The sequence below is a fragment of the Polyodon spathula genome, chromosome 25 (genome assembly GCF_017654505.1).
Source record: "Polyodon spathula isolate WHYD16114869_AA chromosome 25, ASM1765450v1, whole genome shotgun sequence".
NCBI classification, from domain to species: Eukaryota; Metazoa; Chordata; class Actinopteri; order Acipenseriformes; family Polyodontidae; genus Polyodon; species Polyodon spathula.
The window spans coordinates 14,923,680-14,942,491 of NC_054558.1; the positions used below are offsets into that span (position 1 = coordinate 14,923,680).

Consider the following 18,812-nt stretch of genomic DNA (forward strand, 5'->3'; position numbering starts at 1 on the left):
GTATCTCCACACAGGCACTCAGTTGAGGGCTTTGACTTTGGAGGAAATGGACAGGACTAGTGGTGAGGAAGTTACTTTTAAAATTTGTTACAAATTTCAAGACACTGTTTGCATTTTCTTGTGTGTTCATGTGACAGGTAAAGGTTTGACATGCACTCTTCAAGCACTTTCTGATTTGCATGTTACGTTAGCTGTAGACTTTTTTTCAAATGTATCTAACTACATTTTTTTTTTTTTTTTTTACATAAAATGTAAAGCATCTATTGTCTGAAAAGGGAGCAATTACCATTACAAGTTACTGGAAAATGTAATCAGATTATAGTAACGTGCTACTCCCCAACACTGGGCAGGACTCATTCTAAAATACCTTTCACATTGGAAAAGTATTATTAATTCAAACTCACTTACCAAGGGGGCATTAGTGGCCAAATGTTCTGTCCAGTCCTAACAGTCAATGTAAACCCAAAAGCCTGCTGCATTCATTTGTTCGATTTGTCTTGATATTTTTGTGCTGAAGCAAATCAAGAGAGATTTCTAAAATCTTTATTGTGTTTCACTTTGTTCTCTGCCATCAGTTTCAAACTCAACCCACTTTCTGACTGCCTAGATGTGCTATAATATTCACACTAATACATAGTCATGGTTGTTTGTCTGTATCCACTAAACTGTAACTTTCAGTTCAACACCTCCGTTTATACAAAACTCATTTCACAGCTATATATTATAAAAAATATAAATGTCTTTAATTATTAAACAAAAAGGTTGTTTTGAATGTAGTAACTACTCAGAAACTACCCCAAATCTTTTCTTTTTTAAATATTGTTTGCATGTTTTTTTCATTTTTGAGTTCATTAGAAATTGGGAAAATAAACAGTTAAGCTGTTGGATGTTTCTCAGTGTGATGTTGAGAATTTAATTTAGTTTGTTGACTAGCTTTTCTGTTTATTAATGGGGGGATACCCTCAGTATGTATAAGAGTACCAAGTAAAAAACTGCACTTGCAGTAATTGAAAAATACCCTATTGTTTTAAAAATTATTTTATTTTTTAAAAATGCATGTGTCGTAATTAGGGTTTTTAATCTTGACATTTTCTATTGATCGCTGAATCATCCAATCCATGCGATTAATAAATCTAATTAATCGCACCTGTTTACTAGTGGTATGAAATTGTATTGAAAGACAATTACAATGCAAATTATTAACATAGTGCTATTTACTGCAAAAGTTTCATAATGCCAGTTAATGTTTAATGTACATATATTTACTTATGTTTAATTTGCCAGTTTAAAAAATATTTGTTTATATGTAATTGGAACTTAGCCAAACTAAGTCATTTAAAATATTAACTTAGTTTTTAATTGATCTGTAAGTTTTCAAGTTTCAGACAAACAAAGGTAAATTACTCAGTACTACTTTATTTAGGTAGCTGAAGAGAAATGTAATTTATTGAGTGCTTTATTTTTTTTAGTTAGATGAAGAAAAGGTACCGTATATAATATAATTACTTCTGACTAAGATGATACAATAAACTTGTAGCCCTGCTATGAAAGGAAAGCACTGATGAACAAATGTTGCAAGTTGCAGTCTTTTCTTCATTCTGAGATATTGTGAAATACTGGGGATACCTCCTAGCTGCCCTTTTTCCAAGGTCTTTAGAAGTTCCCTCCGGCATTTTTCAAGATTTTCTTTGCTCCAAATGATTTGGAGCAAAAACATGACATGAATAAAAGGCCACCTTGGCCAGGTGCCTTGCCTGTTGTTCGGGGAGGGGCGACCCTTGTTTTTTCCACAGTAATTGTCGTACTCCTGAGTATTGTCGTTTTAATAATTCTAAAGATTACATGTATCTATGAAAACCAGATTGCCTCTATATTCATTTTTCATGAAATGGCCCAAATTATTCTGCAAGTGTTTTTTCATTGCAATATATTATAAGTCTTCATTGGAACCTATTAGCTACAACAACACTTACAATTTCACTAAGAATGTAGCTCTCGCACTCAGAATGTTAATGACAAATCATTTTTAATATTTAAGCCATGACAGGCTCAATATAAGCACATTACAAATTTGAATATCTACATTTGTCTTTTTTTATTTAGATCTCATGGCATATCCTAAGTGTTTGGTGGCTACCTCTAATCTAGTTGAGAGTGTATTTTCTCTTGCAATCTCTGTGCTTCACTCGTGGGCCTGACAAAGTAAAGAGTGTGTCAGAAATACACCCTCAACTTGATCAGAAGCAGCCACTGAACACTAGAAACATACATTGTACGGTTATTCCAAATGGAACCAAAGGTAGTTTGGATTACTATTACTTTCTAGACCTGTCACTACATAAATGATGGGTATGTAATACCCATGAGTGTGAAATATGTAGAATATTTCAGATGGGCCCCACAAGTAAAAAACATTCAATCGTCGATACACACAGTCAGACACAAGGTACATTTTTCCATTCTTTATTTAGCGATTCATTTTTATACTGCATATTCTTAGCATTTTGTCAGTGCTTTTTTCTTGAACTGTTGTGGCTGTAGTAAGTGCATTGTTGCTTTGAAACCAACCTGCAAACTGTGTACTGGTGCACAACAAGTGGCTACTTTAAATCTCTTGCAGTTATATATCTATCTATCTATCTATCTATCTATCTATCTATATATATATATATATATATATATATATATATATATATATATATATATATATATATATATATATATATTATAGAACTCTTTGTATGTTTCAAACAAACACTTAAAGGCTCAGCTCAGTTTCTGTAATTCTGACCACCTGGATATATATTAAATGGTGCACTTAATGTTAGGGCAGTCATCACATTCAAGTGTAATAAAAGCATTCTGCATTCAGTAGAATCATAGTATGTATGTATATGTGGTGTATATACTATATATATATATATATATATATATATATATATATATATATATATATATATATATATATATATAAGCTATGATAGCATTGTATTGGCCGGTAGTACAAAATTTATTTGCTAGAGAAACAATCTCTTTGCTTATCACGAAAATAGTGAAAGGACGGAAACTTCTATCACAGTAGAAAAGATCATCAGAAACTCAGATACTGAATTATCCTCTCCCTCCCTCCCCATTATTGTTCTTTGGTGTTTGTTCCCCTACCATTCACCCATAATTCTGTCACTTTTCTCTTACTTCTTGGCTATTTCCTCTCCAGACTTCTCCGCAGTCTTGGTCTCCTTCTCATCAGTGCTGGAGGACTTCTCTGTTTTCTGGGTCTTGGTGTCTGTGGCCGCCTCCTTTTTGGGAGACTTTGCAGTCTCCTTCTTCTCAGGTTTGGCCTTGTCTTCTTCTTTCTTGGGCTCGCTCTTCTTTTCCTCTTTCTTGGCCTCTGGTTTCTTTACTTCTTTCTCAGGCACTTTCTTAGCTTCCTCTTTCTTTTCCACTAGCTTCACATCTTCCTTGGGTTTGTCTTCCTTCTTGGGTTTCTCCTTTTCTTCTGTCTTGACTGCTTCCTTCTTTTCCTTTACTTCTTCCTTTGGGGCGGACTTCTCTTTCTCCTCGGCCTTGGGTGTGGCTTTCTCTTTTTCCTCCTTTTTGGGAGAAGCTTTCTCTTTTTCATCAACCTTTGGGGCAGCCTTCTCTTTCTCCTCAGCCTTGGCCTCAGGTTTGGGTTTCTCCTTTACAGACTCTTTCTCCTTTTCCTCTGGTTTAGTGGGTATCTTGGGTGCCTGTGCTTTCTTGGGTGACTCAGCTGGCTTGCTCTCCTTTTCCTCCTCCTTTGCCTCTGCCTTCTTCACAGGCTCTTTTTCCTTTGGTTTCTCTTTCTCTTCTTTCTTGCTATCAGGCTTCTCTACTTTCTCAGGTTCTGGCTCCTTTTTTTCTTCTTTGGGCGGTGTCACCTTGGCTTTGGGTTGCTCTTCCTCTGGGGATTTGACTTTTTCTTCTGCAGGTGATTTTGCCTCGGGGGATTTAGATTTCTCTTCTGTGGGGGATTTTGCCTCGGGAGATTTTGATTTATCTTCTGTGGGGGATTTTGCCTCGGGAGATTTTGATTTATCCTCTGTGGGTGATTTTGCCTTGGGAGATTCTGATTTATCTTCTGTGGGGGATTTTGCCTCAGGGGATTTTGATTTATCTTCTGTGGGTGATTTTGCCTTGGGAGATTCTGATTTTTCAGCTGGAGATTTTGCTTCTTGCTCAGTAGGAGATTTTGGTTCCGGGGATTTGGATTTATCTTCTGTGGGAGATTTTGCTTCAGGAGATTTTGGCTCTGTGGACTTGGATTTATCTTCAGTAGGAGATGTTGCTTTAGGAGACTTTGCCTCAGGAGACTTAGCTTTGGACTCCTCCTCAGCTTCTGGAGATCTGGGTTCCTTCTCATCTTTCTCTGCAGCTTCTTCTCCCTCTTCCTCAGCTTCCCCACCCACTTCTGCCTCTTCTTCCTCATCCTCTTTTCCCTCTTCTTCCTCTCCCTTCTCTCCCTCTGATTTGGCCTCTTCCTCAGCCTTCTCCTCTTCTGCCTCTCCCTCCTTCTCTGTCTCCTCCCCGCCCTCTGTCACTTCCACCTGAGTCTCATCAGTCTGCTCCTCTACGATGACAGTATCAGATTTCTCTGCTGCTTTAACTTTGTCCTCAGTTTTGATCTTGATATGGCGTGATGAGCTTGCAATTTTAGTATGGCTCTCGATGTAGGAATATGGAGCCGGCCCAGAGCTGAATCTGGTCTCTTCACCCTCCAGCAGTTTCCTGTAAGTGGAAAAACATTTTGTGATTCTGCATAAGTTTATCTAAAAACACCATACATTATTTATTCAAACAAGTTTATAGGGGCTCCCGAGTGGCGCACCCAGTAAAGGTGCTCCTCATGGAGTGTCAAGGCTATGTCATTGCCGACTGTAACCGGGGCTTCCTAGGGGGCGGCGCATAATTGATCTCGTCAAACCTAACATTTTTGCATACCACTACTATAACAGAAGGAATGGAATGCAGTTGTGACAGCTGAGCCATGATCACTGGAAAACTTTTGAAACCAAGATTTTTTTTTTTTTGATGGGCTGTGATTGTATCATGTATCATAAATACTGATCTAAATTATATTTTTACACATGAAGCTTCAGTTCTGTGCCTACAGTTTAAGTAATGTACTATTCTAGATGACCGTGCATGAATGGTTTCAATTTATAAGCACCTATAAGCTGCTATCTCAATGTCCAGGGCCATCTTCACATTTAGCAGGTCCTGGTAGTCTCTCAGCTGGGTTGACATCTCCCACTTAGTGCTTCTCAGCTCGTTGTCCAGCTGCTGGATGGTTTCCTGAAATGGTACACACATGTCTGAAGCAAAACTAATTGGAATGGAACCTCCTGGGTGTGTATCACTGCAGGTTTCAGAAGCCTTGTACAATTCTTACCAGCTAAGTGCTTAAAAAGCCATTACAGATGGTTCAGATGACCCTGCAGTGCTCAAAATATACTGCAGCTGTATAACAAGAGCTTACAGTGTGGCCAGGTCATTAGAGATGAGGGACTGGGAGATCCGTACCTGTAGGGAGGTGATGTCTCCATGGTGACGATCCTCTATCTCAGATCGCTGTCTCTCCAGGGAGTCTTTGGTCCCCTTTAGTGTCTCCATCTCGGTAGTGCGGGACTGCAGCTGGCGACGATACTCAGAGATCTCATCCTGGGCACTACGAATGGCATCACTGTTGTACTTCGCTGCCTCTGACAACTTATCCAGACGCACTGCCAACACACCAAACATACTTCCAGTGTCAGCTACAATACTTCCCAGCCTGTAAACTTCCCGACGTGGTTATAGGTAAGCCATTAAATAGCCAATGCATCAGCTCCAAATAGCTTGCTTTTCAGAGGAGTGTCTGAAGCATGTTTTAAAATTATGGTTTGATTTTTTTTGTTATAATCTTTGTGATGATTACAGTATTCATATTTAACTTATTATTAAATATTTGATTTATAGATTCAAACCACCCGACAGTGAAGCTAGCTATTTCGTCAGGAGAGCTGCTGCCTTTATGCCAGGGAAGTATTGTAGCTGACACTAGAGAAGCATGGACAACCTTAAAAACAGTTTCTCCCATATAGCTGTTTAATTAAAATACTTTCTTGTGTATTGAAATATATTGAAAAGCTATGTATAAACAGGAATGTTTACAAAATCTAATTTAAAAATCTATTACAAAACTCCATTGTCACTACAGTGTTTACATATGCAGATACAATGTAGTGACACTACAAGAACAGAAGACACAGTTGGAAATTAGGTGGAGATAGACTTAAGAGAGAAGACACTTCTTCACTCAGAGTTGTAAGGGTATGGAACAGGCTACCTAGTCATGTTGTTGATGCTGAATCACTTGCATTCTAAGACAATGTTTTGAGATCAATCAGCTACTAGGAACTGGACAGGCATAGACGGACTGAGGTTTTCAGTGTGCTACTTATAGCTACTCTATCAAATATGAAGTGTTTCTGGGATTCACTGCAACTTTAAAACTTCCAGAAGAGTTGTTAGACACCGTGGCAGGGACAGGGCAGCTGGTGAGTATAAAATGGATGTTGTAGTGTCCCAAATCAAAAAGAACATTACCAGTGGCATGTGCAAGACCCCACAGGCAGAAGCAGATCAGAAACCTGAATGACTAGCTACAAGCAAGAGGTATTCAGAAATATGAAACACTGGGAAACCTACAATGGCAGTTCCTCTGCAAACGGGATGGGCTGCATCTGAGCAAAAAGGGATCCAATGAATCAGCTGAAAATATTGAAGGTAGTACAGTTATATTTAAATTAGGTCTGAGTAGGGCAGGGATAAGGAGACAGGCAACAGCAAAAACACATCAAGCCATTGTGTTTACCAGTAAAATCCAGTAAAATCGTATTTTAGCAAGATATATATATTATATATATCTATATATATATTAATATATATTATATATATATAGTATATGACAAACACACACACACACACTACTGGAGTTAGAAGCTGTATTATCCTGAGAAAACTTTGAATTAAATGGCATTACAAAATCTTGGCTTACCCCAAATAATGGAGACAAATATTCAGTTTGTGGTTTAGGTTGTGAGGAACAGCCAGGATAGAAGAGGAGGTCTATATAAGACACAGCTTAGCACCAATGAAACTAATGAAAATCAGGTGTAATACAGAACCAATGCGAGTTGATCTGGTTCAAACTAACAGAAAAAAAAAAAATGTTGGTACAGCAGCATTAGAAACAACCCCTCTGACTGTAGCAGTAAATTGCGCTATGTTATGCCTTGTCACCATCTACCATGAGGACTGAAGGACATCTGAATCAGTCCTGCTCGTTTCCATCATCCGCAGACCCACCTGGGTTAAATTAGGAATCCGTTAGCTCCAGTTAGGACATTCAGGCAGGATTGAATGTCCTGTCAATGACATCTACAGGCAGGGGGAAAAAAGTGTGGTAGACAAAGAAATTTATACTTTGACCGGATGAAGATGGAACAGACAGTGATCCCAGTTTAATATTGGAATGAGATGAGATTGAGTTTTACATGCTAGTTTAAGGGTCAGATAGAAGCCTGAAAGGTATGTCTGTTTTTATTAAACAGCTGCAAATTTGAAGGGAAAGTCCAAATTAGAGAAAACTTAATAATTTAAGTTTGCTTTTATTGTTATTATTGACATTACTGTAGTGAATTAGGTACTATTTTCATATTGCATATGTTGTACTGTTAACATTTGGTATTAAAGTTCCAGTATTTTCTCTTATCATTTAAAGTATATATAAAACAAAAAGTTTTACAGAATTACACATTTTGATGTAATCTTTAGTACATTTAGTTCAGTACATGTGACAGGGGCTTCTAGAAATCTAATTAGTTGTGTCTGTCTTCCAGGGAGTTGCACACACATTGCTGTTTAAAGGTGTAAGAATGACACTTATGTCACGATACGATACATATTGTGATATGCAGATTGAGATATGATATACATCAACTTAAAAGTGATGGTCCTGATGGGCTACTTGTATGATGTATAATAAGATTATATGATCATTAATGATGGACTATTTTGTTAAAAGACAAACATAAAATGAGATAGTAGCATCCTAGCTATGAAACACACTTATTCTTCATTCAGGAATGAGTTGGTGAACTACAATGAGCTATGTTGTGCTTCTGGTCTTGTATCACAATACAAACGATACAAACCTTGATTATGATGATATAATTTAAAGAAAGTATCACAATGAATCTATACATGATGAATCATTACACCCTGAATGCTGTTTAGTGTTCTGTATAAGTTTGTACAGAGTTTTGTATTTTAAAGTTAATAAAAGGTACTTATTTTTATTTTACTTTGAAGTTTCATCTGAAATTCATACAAATCATAAAAAGCCAACATAACAGTACTTTTTAATGGTATTTGTACGTATCATAATTTTCTACATTCAACGTCACTGATTCTATAAAAAAGTATTTTTTTAAATCTATACAAATCATAATAAAATACCCTGTATATCCACATGCCCAAATAAACACACACGTACACACACACACACACACACACACAGTCCCACAGGCAAGCAGACATCCACATATGGATAAGTATGTTCACACATACACAAGTGCACACACACACACAAACATGCACACATGCATACACTGCTATGTCAACATAATGTAAACACATGCACACGCATATTTACACAGTTCCAAAACATTTCAAGGGCTTATCATGTAGTTTTACTTTACACTTTTCATGACAAAAACAGGTATACATGCATGAACACACACATAAGCACAAACATAAACTGAACTCCAGTCCCAGTCTCACCCAGCTGTCTGTACAGGAGATGGTATTTAGGGCTCCCTCTAGTGTTAAGTACAGGGGATAAGAATTCATTAACGGGCTATACTTTGAAACGGATTTGTTTAAATAGAACTCTGTAAAGGGTGTTTTCAACACTTTTTGAAAAATGAGAACATCCAGATCACAGCTGAAAATAAAATTCTCAGTATTTCATTTTTTACCTGAATAAATAAATAATAAATTAAGAAATTGACAATGCAGCTCTGCTACCATTTTTCTTTTTTTGTGAATGGATATGAGAGACTAATAGTGCAACCAATGCACCTCAATAATCCTGAGTTTGCTAAAGGTTTACCCACCCTTAATCTTTCTATTTAGGTAACTGAACACTTTCAGAGCTTTTGGTGGTAGTTAAGATGGCCTGTGCCCCTGATAAATTGCTCCAGCTGTTTAGGGAAATCACTCATAAGTGTTATATTAAGCTCATCCTTAAAGAAGTGACAGTGCATACTGCAATGCAGTGCCATGAAAGAGGGTCTGCTATGGAGGTTAGAAAATAAAACAAATATTAGAGTATTAAAAGAAAAACAACAGTACAAAATCTGAGGAGAGAGGCTGGGTTTGTAGGTAGTAGAAGAAGGTTGAGGTACTGAAACTGCAAAGTAGGGATGGGATGACCGTCTTGGGTAGATTTTTTTGCTGCTGTTATTTAGCTCAATCCAAAAGGGACATTAGTTATGTATGCTAATAGATGGACTAAGACTATTGCGTGTTATTATTTGACACTAAGATCTGGCAGGCTAAAATTCACTGGGGGTGGGGGGTGGGGGGGGGGTATTCCCTGAAGTTACGGGTTTGCAGTCTTATTTGTGCTGTGATAGCTGGCCATAATTACAACTGCCATAAGAAAATAAGAAAAATGAGAGGAGGCCATTAGGCATCAATGCTTGAACGGTTCCTGTTAGCTGATTGATTTCAGAACTTTGTTGTTGGGTCTTAAAGCATCCAAAAGATTCAGCACCAAAGCTAAGGCTATACCACACCCTCCCCGCTCTCTGTGTAAAGAAGTGTCTCCTACCCTCTATCCTAAGTCTATCTCTACCTAATTTCCAACTGTTTTCCTCTGGTCCTGGTATTAAAGACCAGTTGTACCTCTTAGTAGATTCTCCTAAAACATATACAACCCCCAAAATGTACTGTTACAGCAAAAATATACAAGATACGACTAATTTAATATTCTGATTTTGCAAATACATTGAAGGACTTATCAAGTAAGCAGGGGGATTGTTAGAGATGCCAGCGAAGAATAAGGGGAATCAGTATGAATGTGATGAGGAAGAAGGAGAAAGAAACAGTGGAGAAGTGAGGCTTTTCATTTAACTCTATTAGCAAACAAGGAAAAGAACAGGACAAGACTGTACCCTAAAGAGACATACAGTAATTATCAGTGTGAGGGGGAGGTCCAGCCCCTACACATTGGGGATGAAGGATGAAGAACAAGATATCCCTCCCAGTTCTGCATTGGTAAATAATATTGTGTGTCACAGACGAATTGCTCATTAAAATGTTTTGCATGTACTTGAAAAATTGTGTGAATTGTGTATTCAACATATTAATATATGAAGTGTCTCTGGGGGCATGATTGGTCACCTTCAGTCATTGTGATTGTTGGATGGCCATGTACAGTACTCTTAGTCAGGGTCTAGGGGATGCAATGCAGTGCTTGGGTATTCGGCAAGGTGAACAATGCTGCTTGCAATGGAAGGTTACAGCCTCAGCAAACCACTGCAGAGCTCTGTACTGTATAGTGGGTGTGTCACACTGTAAAAACAATGACATACAAGGTAATTAAGAAAGCTGCACTGCACCAAATTGAACTTCGTAATTAAATGAAACCATCATTCAGACCTGAGCTTTTTTCTTACTAATAATCTTTCCATTTCTCTACAGTCCTGAATACTGTCTTTATTCCATATATTTATTATTTGCTCATTTTTCTGCTGTGAAAAAAAGAAACCAGTTATTAGTGATGTATTACCTGGATAAATTACTTGATTAACTGCATCACAATATACATTCTTCAATAAACTGCACACCTAAAGAGTATGCAACACTGTTTTATTAAATCGACATTTATTCTTATGCACTTGTTGGCACAATGTGGCTGTGGTTCGGGAATACCTGTTCCCCTAGTATATTCTAAATGTGCTGTATTCTGCACACGTCATCCAGTGGTTGCTGCGTTGCATCGCCGTCATAATGCGTTAGTTGTGTCCCTATTGCAGGAGCAGTGTGGTCCCTGAGGAGGTAACACGGAGTTCCACACACTCGCTGACTCACCGAGCCCTGCAGCTCTAACTTGCGGGCACAGTCCCCACTGCAGAGAGAGGGAGCGCGCACTCGCAGGCGCGCGAGGAGGAGAATGCGTCTTTCCAGTAATTGGCGATCTCCCTGGTGCCGTCTCAGTACCACAATAAGAAGCTTGTCTTACTGCTGTCATATCAAATCTGTTCCTTTGCTTCTTTATTTGTATAAACAGAGATTGTTGATATGTTAGTATGTAATAATTACTTTTAAAGTAATTTCTTAAGAATTCATTATTACATAGTAACATATCTGCAATTTAGCATATTTGTCAATTTATATATAAAAAGTTCGCTTGTTTTACATGTTGTTTGGCAGTTAAATTCTAACCCGCTGTTTTGTTTTTTATGCAACATTATGTTTTGGTTGTGTGTGTGTGTGTGTGTGTGTGTGTGTGTGTGTGTGTGTGTGTGTGTGTGTGTATATATATATAGCAAACATAGAATACAATTTAATTAATCAATTAAAACAGACTTTTGTTGTTTCAGACCATAAGTGATTTACACTGATATAAAATTAAATGATGTTGGTTTAAAAATACACAATTGGAAAACCGTATAAAGACTATATCAAAACTATTACTATTAAATAAAATAAAACCGTATCATGGTGATTAATACAATTCAATGTCGGACCATTATCATTTTATAAGAAAACTTCAAAATGCAAAAATAAATAAATACATTGGAAATTAATCTACCATTACAGTTTACCCTTGCCTTCTAGTAATTGCAGTGCCTTTCTCGAGACTTCAAGTGGTAAGCGCAGTTAATATGTTCCAGTAATGAACCAGCACTCAATTTGTACCATTTCTAGAGCCCAACTGCGCCGTCAGCATAGCACATTTCTAGAAGTTTCTGTTCTGCTGAAAATGCCCTCAATTAACCGCTATATAGGCTAGTTTAAAATACCGGTTTGTATAAACTATAATTTAATATCGGATATGTACCGTGAACATTATTTCAAACCAAAGCCTTCTAAACAGTTGACATTGAAAAACGATCCTTAATAAAATCATCGAGGAAACCCGTGGATGTGTGTGTGTTACAGTCAAGGTTAGTGGGATATAATAATACAAAAATAAAGAATTAAAGGGGAAAACGTACTACACATTTTAGAAAAGAAGGGCAGTATTACCTGAAATATAGGATAATTTTGTGGAAGAGACGCCGTATTGGGCGTGAGGGGCAAAATATTCTGCTCACAAACGTTGCAATATAGAACTAAGAACTAATAGCTTTTTTAACCAAACAATGCCACACACATATTTTAAACACCTCTATAGACTATAACTTAACTTCCCAAAACTTTACATTAAATACAATAAGTTCCTAGCAGATATTATTAAAAAAAAAAAAACAATACATAACCAAAAGCACACCCGGTTCGGCACGGGTAGGGTATAGGAGGGCGCTCACCTTGAAACCACTCCTCGGCGTGCTGCGTTGTTTTTGAAGTGTGCCCGTCCAGCTGTGCTCGGATCTCCCGCAGAGCGCTTGTGACATCTGACTTGACGGACTCCCTCACATCTACGGTGACCTGTGAGTCGTGGATCTGGGACAGCAGGTCTCCCACCTCTGCTTCGTGGTTCTTCTTGAGGAAAGCGGCTTCCTCTTGGAGGGACTGCAGCTTTTTCTCTAGTTCCAAACGGCTCAACCCGGACTCGTCGATGTACTTGGTCATGGCACGGATTGCCGCCTGCACTTCCTCTCGTGCCCTGGCCTCATCCTCGAACCTCTGCTTGACTTGCTGGATGTCCTCCTCGATGTGCTCCTGCTCCAGCTGCACCTGGGTTTTCTCGTTGCTCAGCTGCACCACGATGTTCCTCAAGTCGCCGATCTCCCTCTCATAGAGCTCCCCGATAGCCGACTTTCCGGCTTGGCTCTGTCTCAGGGCGGCTGCCTCAGCCTCGAGGTTCTTGTTCTGGATCTCCAGCTGCCTCACTTTGTCAATGTAGACGGCGAAGCGGTCGTTGAGAGCCTGCAGCACCTCCTTTTCGTTGCGGGATCGCGGCTCTCCGTTGAAACCGTCCAGGCTGTCAGTGGAGGAGATCTGGCTGTAGCCGCCCATTCCTCTACGGTACGAGGAAGTGGTGGATCCCCTGGACCAGGGCTGGGAGTGGAAGCCGCTAGAAGCAAGGGAGACGGTCGACCTGGAGACATTTCTCTGCGGGTCGCCGAGCACCTTGCGGTAGGCGGAGGTGTTGTACAGCGAGTCCAAAGTATAGCTCATCTCTGCTCTAGGGCTAACGGGAGCACTGCGGCAGGCAGAGGGAAGATGCTGCGTTTTATACTGCCGTGTGAAAAACTCAGCAACTCAGCAAGAACACGAAAAAAAATGGAACCAGCCCATCTTAAAGGTGCAACGCCCCTTCACAAAACTTGCTGCGTTTTTTTTCGCTGACTGAGAAAATCAATAAGGCATTTAAATTAACTGGCAATTGGTACATTCTTGATACAGGACGTATAACTCAAACCGTGTCAAACTGTAAAAGGTGTAGTAATGATTAACACGAGTCTAGTCATCGGTATACAAATAATATTTCTTTGATACATGTTCACATTGTGTAATTGTGTCACTTTTTATATTTATTGCTGTTATGAATGTTTGTTTTTAAAGGGAATGTAACGAATTTGTGACACACACTACATGGCCAGATCTGCAGTATAAATAACAATACAGATACATACATGTAAATAAAACGACATGAATCAATAATGGCAAATATTGCGAAAAGTCTGCACACAGTAATGCCTCTGCTTTGGAAGCTCTGAGCCACGTTCTTCTCCCCACGTTCCGGTGCGTATACATACATGCAGCAACTGCGGAAATAATTAACTTGGCTAGCGAAGGCTACGAACTAGGACCCTCAATATCGTTTTCATATTTCAGTGGCCTGTACTAGTGATATCAATGCATTCTTAAATTCAGCTCTTGCTTTACATGAAAAACAGCATTGTAATGCATTCCCTGTCATCAAGAGTATAACCCTATATATAATATAGGATACCAGCACAGACCCAGAATGACTGTGCAGTATTACAGCAGATACTATCCCACCAACCCAAGTTGCATTAATAATAATATAAGAAGTCAAATTGATAGATTAAAAGTGTGACAAAGGTGTGGCACTCTTTTACAACGTTCTAGTGGGCATTACCCCCTCTCAGAAAAAAGAACAGTAAAAGGAACATCTGACACCCTGGCAGTAAGAATCAGGAGAGAGGTGGCATCCCAGTGGCTGAGCTCAAATCCTGCTACAGTAAAGCAGTTGGCATAAGGAGGATTACAGATCTGGAGCACCCACACTACCTCACTGGCTCTCCAGGGAGGGTAATAGAGCACCCACACTACCTCACTGAGCAGAGCACCCACACTACCTCACTGACTCTCCAGGGAGGGTAATAGAGCACCCACACTACCTCACTGACTCTCCAGGGAGGGTAACAGAGCACCCACACTACCTCACCTCTACAGAGAGGGTAATAGAGCACCCACACTACCTCACCGACTCTACAGAGAGGGTAATAGAGCACCCACACTACCTCACCGACTCTACAGGGAGGGTAATAGAGCACCCACACTACCTCACTGACTCTCCAGGGAGGGTAATAGAGCACCCACACTACCTCACTGACTCTCCAGGGAGGGTAATAGAGCACCCACACTACCTCACTGACTCTCCAGGGAGGGTAACAGAGCACCCACACTAGAGCACCCACACTACCTCACTGACTCTCCAGGGAGGGTAATAGAGCACCCACACTACCTCACTGACTCTCCAGGGAGGGTAATAGAGCACCCACACTACCTCACTGACTCTCCAGCGAGGGTAATAGAGCACCCACACTACCTCACAGCAGGGATGGTGCTCATTACATCTTGTACATATTGTTAGTGATGAAGCACTGGGCCTCTTGAATAATTAAAATGTCTGGCTTGTAACTATTAATCAAAGATGCTATAACATTTCACGGGCTCATGAAATTAGTTGATATTTTGGGGGTTTTAAATAGTTAAAAAAAACAAAAAAAAAAAAAAGCAGGTGTTACTTCAAAACTCAACATTTGAGACCTATAAAATGAAAGGATTTTCATTGCAGAGAAAATGTATGGAACTATTTTGTTAGCTACAATTACAGAAACTGGCAAATCAGTTGCACTACATTTAGCTGAAGGAGCTGTTAAGGAAGGAGTGCTCCCTGTGATGAGGGCAGGACTGTATTCTGGAAGAGCAGATTTGCAAATCCGAATCTCAGCATCAGTTTAGGTCAACAAGTGTAATTAACAAGACGCACACCATGCTAACTCAATTGACTAGATTACCTGTAGTAGGTATACAATGGCCTTCTCATCTTGTCGTATTTACAGATCACTTAATCTAACAGTAATAGTTAAAGTGATTGTAGGTAACAAAATCATTCAAGAAATGTTCCAAGTCGTGCACACATGTTTTGAAAGAAACATACATTTCAATTTTAAGCATGGCCTCTTGATTTATACTAGGTTTAAGAAATATATGATTACAGGCTCTGCTTACGGACACTCTTCCACTCTGATGGTTTTTCATCTTGAGAATGAAATTGCGCCGACCCCTTCCAGGCCACTTTCCCTGTTAGTAACCAACCAGGTATTTTAAAATGAAAACTCATGTTTGCAATATCACGTTTGTTTCGAAAGTGCACACCTGAGATCTGTCAAGTCAATGGAATTCCATGCCAGGTATGATTTGTGTAACTCTTTTTTTAGGCACAAGCACTTAATAAGTGATCCTACTTTTCTACTGTAGATAAAGTGCATATTTTTAAACCTTATCATGTCTGCTGTGGCAGCAGGCATACCCAGATGCAGTGTGATATGTATTGATATTCATGACATTTTCATTTCATTTTTGAATGACAATTGTAAGTACTGTGGGACAATAAAAAGTTTTGACAAGCATTGTGTTCCTTTATTAGTGTATGCCTATCATGTTGGCAATATTGTACTTTACCATTTACTAATTCACTGTCCTCAATATTCTTTTTTATGTAAAAGTAGATTATTGTACAAAATAGTATGGTGGTTTTTTGTAGCCAACCTACCTTTTTATAGCTGATCAGTGGGCTGTAAAAAACTGAATGAAAAATGCTGATGGCTTTATCTAAATCATGTACACCCCCCCCCCCCCCCCCCCATATATCCCTACAATATAATTATGTCAATAACTTAAACTAAACAAGGTTGATACCAAGTTTAGTCACTATTGAATAAAGCGGTTTTTACAGAATTAATGGAAAAATATGAAGTGTAATAAAGGTACCTACGGACATACTTGTACAGTGGCTTGCGAAAGTATTGACCCCCCTTGGCATTTTTCCTATTTTGTTGCCTTACAACCTGGAATTTAAAATGGATTTTTTGGGGGTTTGTATCATTTGATTTACAGAACATGCCTACCACTTTGAAGATGCAAAATATTTTTTATTGTGAAACAAACAAGAAATAAGACAAAAAAACAGATACTAAACTTGAGCGTGCATAAGTATTCACCCCCCCCCAAAGTCAATACTTTGTAGAGCCACCTTTTGCAGCAATTACAGCTGCAAGTCTCTTGGGGTATGTATCTGTAAGCTTGGCACATCTAGCCACTGGGATTTTTGCCCATTCTTCAAGGCAAAACTGCTCCAGCTCCTTCAAGTTGGATGGGTTCTGCTGGTGTACAGCAATCTTTAAGTCATACCACAGATTCTCAATTGGATTGAGGTCTGGGCTTTGACTAGGCCATACCAAGACATTTAAATGTTTCCCCTTAAACCACTCAAGTGTTGCTTTAGCAGTATGCTTAGGGTCATTGTCCTGCTGGAAGGTGAACCTCCGTCCCAGTCTCAAATCTCTGGAAGACTGAAACAGGTTTCCCTCAAGAATTTCCCTGTATTTAGCGCCATCCATCATTCCTTCAATTCTGACCAGTTTCCCAGTCCCTGCCGATTAAAAACATCCCCACAGCATGATGCTGCCACCACCATGCTTCACTGTGGGGATGGTGTTCTCGGGGTGATGAGAGGTGTTGGGTTTGCGCCAGACATAACGTTTTCCTTGATGGCCAAAAAGCTCAATTTTAGTCTCATCTGACCAGAGTACCTTCTTCCATATGTTTGGGGAGTCTCCCACATGCCTTTTGGCGAACACCAAACGTGTTTGCTTATTTTTTTCTTTAAGCAATGGCTTTTTTCTCGCCACTCTTCCGTAAAGCCCAGCTCTGTGGAGTGCACGGCTTAAAGTGGTCCTATGGACAGATACTCCAATCTCCGCTGTGGAGCTTTGCAGCTCCTTCAGGGTTATCTTTGGTCTCTTTGTTGCCTCTCTGATTAATGCCCTCCTTGCCTGGTCTGTGAGTTTTGGTGGGCGGTCCTCTCTTGCCAGGTTTGTTGTGGTGCCATATTCTTTCCATTTTTTTAATAATGGCTTTAATGGTGCTCCGTGGGATGTTCAAAGTTTCAGATATTTTTTTATAACCCAACCCTGATCTGTACTTCTCCACAACTTTATCCCTGACCTGTTTGGAGAGCTCCTTGGTCTTCATGGTGCCACTTGCTTGGTGGTGTTGCAGACTCTGGGGCCTTTCAGAACAGGTGTATATATACTGAGATCATGTGACAGATCATGTGACACTTAGATTGCACACAGGTGGACTTTATTTAACTAATTATGTGACTGCTGAAGGTAATTGGTTGCACCAGATCTTATTTAGAGGCTTAATAGCAAAGGGGGTGAATACATATGCATGCACCACTTTTCCGTTATTTATTTTTTATAATTTTTTTAAACAAGTTATTTTTTTCATTTCACTTCACCAATTTGGACTATTTTGTGTATGTTATAACATGAAATCCAAATAAAAATCAATTTTAATTGCAGGTTGTAAGGCAACAAAATAGGAAAAATGCCAAGGGGGGTCAATACTTTCACAAGCCACTGTATATGCCCGTCACTTGGGATATTACGCTCCTGACAGCAAAAGTGCTTCCCTATTACAATTGCAGTACCTTTTGTTTGAAACAAAACAGGTCATTACATTAAAACCGGAAGAGGTGAGTGTTGTGATGCAATAATATAAGGTGTTTTGGCTGTACTTAGGCAAGCTGTCACATATTAATAAACTCCAGTCTGTGCCTCCAGCTGAGGACTGGATCGCATGCATAGCCAGCAGTATCTCACGGAACAAAACGTTGAAACATTGGGTGCGTTCACAGAGATCATTCTGCTAAGATTCTGTGCAGAATCTGACCAATTTAGCCAATGGTCTTCTAGGAATGATCTCCGGTATACGGTTATGCGCGATACCATTTAAAAGACTACAAAGCCCAGAAACGTTGGAAGCAAGCCAATATTCTATGACACTATAAAGGTGAATACGATTAATGGATGTACCTCACCTATGCCGGTGGGCATTTTAAGTGTCAATATTTTAAAAGCGATAAAACTGGCATTTGCTTTATCAATATATGCGTGTTTCTTTGCTGTACCAGCTGAAGTCCTGTTCTTTCTCTTTTTGTCCTAGTAGGTAGTTAAATGTAAGTGAATGAAATGTACACAACATTGTATCCCCGCGCATGTATTAAATATATCATGTTGACTCACTTG

The 18,812-nt window shown here is 39.3% G+C and overlaps 1 protein-coding gene across 1 annotated transcript; it reads right to left on the bottom strand.

Annotated features, from left to right (window-relative positions):
* Window positions 1-3,101: 3,101 nt before the first annotated feature.
* Window positions 3,102-13,461, bottom strand: LOC121300032 (neurofilament heavy polypeptide-like). The gene is made up of 4 exons (XM_041228376.1): window positions 12,606-13,461; window positions 5,545-5,744; window positions 5,192-5,316; window positions 3,102-4,749 (listed from the first exon to the last, which is right to left on the bottom strand). The coding sequence occupies exons 1-4, from the start codon at window positions 13,417-13,419 to the stop codon at window positions 3,192-3,194; spliced, it is 2,697 nt and encodes an 898-aa protein (XP_041084310.1). The 5' UTR covers window positions 13,420-13,461; the 3' UTR covers window positions 3,102-3,191.
* Window positions 13,462-18,812: the final 5,351 nt, after the last annotated feature.